This window comes from Cariama cristata, unplaced genomic scaffold, assembly GCF_000690535.1.
Source record: "Cariama cristata isolate BGI_N322 unplaced genomic scaffold, ASM69053v1 scaffold44766, whole genome shotgun sequence".
Taxonomy (NCBI): domain Eukaryota; kingdom Metazoa; phylum Chordata; class Aves; order Cariamiformes; family Cariamidae; genus Cariama; species Cariama cristata.
This window is the reverse complement of record NW_009624622.1, coordinates 22,217-27,703: the sequence shown is the minus strand read 5'-3', so window position 1 is coordinate 27,703 and position 5,487 is coordinate 22,217. Positions and strand designations below refer to the sequence as shown.

The following is a 5,487-nucleotide window of genomic DNA, read 5'->3' as shown; positions in this document are numbered from 1 at the left end:
GGAAGAAAACCATGACAACCTTTTTAGCGTTGCATATTCATTATCTGACCACTAAGTAGCTTGGAGTGAGGAATCACTTTGGCAGTATTGCATAGTTATTCTTGTTTATTACCCTTTCTTTAAAATGAGAATATTTGGGGGGACAAATATTTGAAGTTTGTGTTTTAAGTTGTTTCTTAAGCTGATTTTTCAGCTGAAGAGAAAACAAAAAGGATGGTGAAGACTTTTAATAAAAGCAATCTCAGTTAGGATTTATCTAGTCAGGAAGGGTTTGTGATATATTATTAGAAATAACAATTTATTTTTATTTTTATTTATTTATTTTTTCTTCCCCCCAGGTGATTCATGGCTGGGGACGTGGAAGGGTTTAGCTCCTCCATCCATGACACCAGTGTCTCTGCTGGATTCAGAGCACTGTATGAGGAGGGATTGCTTCTTGATGTCACACTTGTCATTGAAGACCACCAATTTCAGGCCCATAAAGCACTGCTTGCCACCCAGAGTGATTACTTCAGGATTATGTTCACAGCTGATATGCGAGAACGAGATCAGGACAAAATCCATTTGAAAGGTCTGACAGCTACAGGCTTCAGTCATGTCCTCCAATTCATGTACTATGGAACTATTGAACTGAGTATGAACACTGTTCATGAAATCCTGCAGGCTGCCATGTATGTCCAGCTTATAGAGGTGGTAAAATTTTGCTGCTCTTTTCTCTTGGCTAAAATCTGCTTAGAAAACTGTGCAGAAATTATGAGACTTCTGGATGATTTTGGTGTAAACATCGAAGGAGTCAGGGAAAAACTGGACTCCTTTCTGCTAGAGAATTTTGTGCCACTCATGTCCAGACCTGACTTCCTTTCATATCTGAGCTTTGAGAAGCTCATGTCTTACTTGGATAACGATCATCTGAGCAGGTTTCCAGAGATAGAGCTGTATGAAGCTGTTCAGGCCTGGCTGCGCCATGATAGAAGACGCTGGAGGCATACGGACACCATCATTCAGAACATCAGGTTTTGTTTGATGACACCATCCAGTGTTTTTGAGAAGGTTGGTGCATTTGAAAAGCAGTAGACAGGATTCATCATTTTGCTAGGGCAGCATGCCATTAAATAGGTGAGATTCCCAAACCTACTAGGAGGAACAAAAAGCTAGCATTCATTTTTTTAATAGACCCATAGAAGACAAACATCTAAAAGTGTTGTCATCTGATTATTAGACAATAGTATGGACAGTGGCTGGAGAACAGGTAGGTTTACAATACATGTTTTTAAGTGACTTCATATGGAAAGGATGTTTTAAAATAAGATTACTGGTAGCAAGTTTTATTTCAGTCATTCTTAGTGTTTTCCATAAGTTGCTCCTTGCCTTCCAGAGACGTTAGAGCTGCATACAGTATGTAGGGCATATGTCATGTAATTGTTATCAATACAATCAAAATATAGTGACTGTAGATTTTACATGTTTTAAGTACAGGGGTTTTTTATTTACAAATGAAAACCAGCATCTGCTGTTAAATCTGCAGGATGTTTTTGTTGTTGTATCTTCAGTGCTTGTGTTGTTACACAGCAGTTGGAAGTAAGCCCTGATTCTACAAAGTTACACATACGTTTGGTTCTACACAAGGCACATAATACAATCAAAAGTTATTAATGGTGTGAAATGTAATAATTTACTTGAAATATCAGAGGAATCTTTGTAACAGGTGATCTAAAATTCAACTGATCATTGTATGTATTAAGAGGTTAAAAGAGAACTTGCTTTTTCTGCTGTTCTGTTGAAGAATAGACCAAAAAAATGTTGTTTTCTAGTTCCTGAGAATCTCTGGGTATTTGTCAACAGTAGAGAATGAAAAAACTTTGTAAGCAGCTCTTTCACAGGCTAGTAACAGTAAGGGTATTCAGGTTAGGAATTACTTATACCATGATGTTTTGTTTTAACAATGTTAATTTTGTGTGATAAGATACAGTTTTAACTTACGTATTTTTCACGTCTCAGTCAATTAATGGGATTTAAGACCTGTGTTTTTGTTGGGCTTCTTACAAATTGATTTCCCATATATTTTTCCTTTGGTATCTAGTCAATATACAACTAAGATTGCATTGTTCTTCATGGTTTTAAGGGCTACTGGATCATTTAAGCAGTAATGCTTACACTTATTTGTATTTTAAATTATAAAAGCTATTAATTACTTCAGAGACTAGTGAGTTTTTATATTTTGGATTTTTTGTGTGTGTATGAATTGGATAGAGGAAGTAATAATACATAAAATATATTTATTATCTTATATTAGCCTGTAGACATAAACAAAATAAATATATAGACATATTTTAGAACAGTAATGTAATGTTTATGTTGGGTTAAACATTTTCAACTAGTAATAGCTGAAGTCTACAAAGAGACTGTGTAGTGTCTTGTTTTTAATAACGCTTTTACCTTATTATTACATCATTTAAGCCGTTCAGTAGAAAAACTGGTAGGGTTCACAGAGTATTCTTAAGGTCAATCTGATAGGGTAAGACTTGTCTGAAAGAGTCTGCTTCAGCTCTTTAAGTTTTCAGGATACAGGTTCAAGCATCAAGCTGTCTTCAGTTAAATTTCTGTAAGCGCACATTATATTTAGGTATAACTTCTGGATCTGGTTTTGGTATCAGTGGTATAAATCCTGCATACAGTGTTTCTCAGGTTTTATCTTGACACCTACCAAATGGCCAGATAGGTACAACTTAAGGAGAGGAGTAATTTTCAGCATCCCAGTTTGTATACCCACATGTAAAAGCTTTATCTGTGAATACCCTTTCCATTACTTGTATGTGAGAAGAGAGAGAAGCCAATGCAGACTCTGGAGTGGGACAGCTCAGCAGAGGGAAGCGCAGGTAAATAAGTACGTCATTTGTTGCCGCAGCTAGGAACATATTTGTGTTCTGCCTTGGCTAGAGAGTGTTGAGTAATCCAGCATGACAAGTGACAAAGGACAACTGCGGTTAGAGCCAGCATCAAAATACAGACTACACTTTGGTTGGTTGGTTGGGTTTTTTATTAAAATAAAAGAGCATGTCTGTTAACTGTTCCGGAAGTAACCTGAGGAGAACTCTCTTCTGTGTGTAAAAGGGGGAAAATATTGGTGAAACTGCTTTTTTTTGGAGATCCACAAACAGAATTCACCCTTTTCCTGAAGCCAGCACATACAAAATGCCTGCGTGAATATACCGAATGCAGTCTGAGGTTGACGCTTACGGTTCAGTGAACTCTGGGTTTGCTCTACATCCGCTGGCTTGTCATAGGTACTCTTATGTAATCTTTCTAATATGCATTTCTAAGATGCCTGTCATTGTAGTATATAAATAAGTTGTATAACATAACTTGCAAAGTTTAGTTATACAGTAAGGATACTTTTCGCCTCTTAAGCCAGTCCCAATTCTTAGATCTTCTTTTTTTTTTTTGAAAGAGATTTATAATCTGAGTGGGGTGGCTTGTCCTTTGTCCTTTTAAAAAAACAAAATGATGAGTGACTCTAGATTTATACCTTGAGGCAGATGTACATTTGGAGCGCACAAGTGAAGGTGCGGCATGTTTGCTTACTATAAACTATCCTGGAAAAAACTGCTTCTGCGGTATGAATAGATAGTCCTTTTGTTCCTCAGCCCTTAAAATAGGTGTAGATGTATGAGGGAAAATGGAAAGATAAATGAAGTAAGGATTTTGGGAATAGTTAGAAAATAAAGGCAAAGTGTATGGGGAGAAGCACAAGTTCCACTACCCATGTTACACTTTCCTTTATTTGAAACATATCCATGGCTCTGTAACTCTTGAGGAAGGTTGGAGGTAGAAGTTAGAGGGCGTTTCTCCTAGATCATTCAGTTCGTCTCTGTTATTGGAGGCAAACGTGTCATGATTTCCCTTCATAGACTGTTTAAGCTCCATTTAGTTTCTGTGTACTACTCAGATTGCAATGTTGTTTCAAAACTTCTGTCCTTAAAATTGAAAGTTGAGGTTTTTTTGATGTGCAGTCTGTAAGGTTTGTTATGACTAGCCCATGCTGATTTATAAATTCCCAGCTTAGATCAGAAACTTCCTAAGCACTAGGTGCATCAGCTTCTGTTTCAGAGGTCAGATGGATAGCACGGTATTTTTGAGTATGTGCTTTCCTGTGCCTAGAACATAGTAACTTCTGAGAAGATGTCATTGTAATTTTATGTCATTGTGACTTTACCTTTGATAAATGTGTTGAATTTCTCTCTTTCTTTTTTCTCATTTGCCTCCATGTCTAGTAATCCATATGTATCTACTTCTCCAGCTTCATATGCTGAAGCTTAGAATAAGAAGTGTCTAGTGGATGAGGTTAGTGGGCCCCTCTTATCTTAAATAGATGCTGCACTTGATATTTTTATGTTTGAAGGTAATTGCTGACTTGGATAGATTTGTTAGCAGTATTTGTTATGTCCTGAGCATCTCAGTTCTGGCATATAGGTTGTTGGTTCCACTCTGATTTGAGAGATTAGAGTTAGATTCCAGCTTGATTATGATAATTTCTCTTGCCAGTTTCTGAAAAGGAACAGCGAAATGCTCCATTTGAGAGCATTGTCCTTGCTGCACAGAGGCTACGTCATCTTGTCTTTCTATGGTTAGGCTGAAAAACACTAATAGCCCTTCAAAGCCCTGTGCTGGTACTGAGCGGTTTTCATACTGGCCATGGGATGTAACTAAGTAATGACCCATGCTAGAAAAAGGGGAAATTAGGTACAGCAGCTTGTCTGATGCTATGTATGCTGATGTTTGGTTGCAGAGTAATTTTGGTTGCTGCTGTTTTAGAGACATAGGTGTGACTTTTTCTGTTTGACTTAATTTTGATTTGGAATAAGCATGTCAACATGTTGATGTTTGTTGATGGGCTTATAATTGTGCTTAGAATATGGTCGGAGATAAGTAGATGTGAAAATAATGAGGATCTTAGTTAGTAGGATTGATGGATCTTTAATTTTGATTCAGCTTAATCTCTAGTAAAATGTCAGGTTTCTGCAAGTAAAAAGAAGAATTTGCTCTCTAGAAGTCTGATACTGTTGCCATCATTATTCACTGAAAAGGTGTAGCATAGCTTCTGTATTCCTAGTGGTTGAGTTTGGGATGCATCACTTACACATTCAGAATTGGCGGTTTGAGAAAACTTAAGTAAGCACAATTTTGTAACCTTTGAAATGGTTCTCTGCTTATGTGGCTAGAGATGATAGAGTCACATTATGGGCCATCCAGATTTTTCTGTGGTATTTTTTTTACCAGTTCTACAGAAGGAACCAAGGTAGATCTTCCCCATATAATAACATGTAAAGATTTAGTTACCAGGTGTACAAATAATAGATGTTTGGTTTGGGCAATTCAAAACTAGACTTTTTTTATGGCTTTGAAAGCTTTTTCCTAAAAGCCTGAGTAACAAAAATACAAATAAAGCAATAGCTATAAATGGGGGGGGGGGGGCGTTTCCTGGCTTTT

At 36.9% G+C, this 5,487-nt stretch overlaps 1 protein-coding gene across 1 annotated transcript in view; it reads left to right on the top strand.

Moving 5' to 3' along the window:
* The first annotated feature begins 335 nt into the window (after positions 1–335).
* KLHL15 (kelch-like family member 15) overlaps positions 336–5,487 on the top strand; it is a 10,675-nt gene continuing 5,523 nt past the window's right edge. The window contains exon 1 of the mRNA XM_009703238.1: positions 336–1,050. Within this exon, the coding sequence (XP_009701540.1) occupies positions 346–1,050 (705 nt within the window). The 5' untranslated portion in view covers positions 336–345. The remainder of the gene's footprint in view (positions 1,051–5,487) is intronic.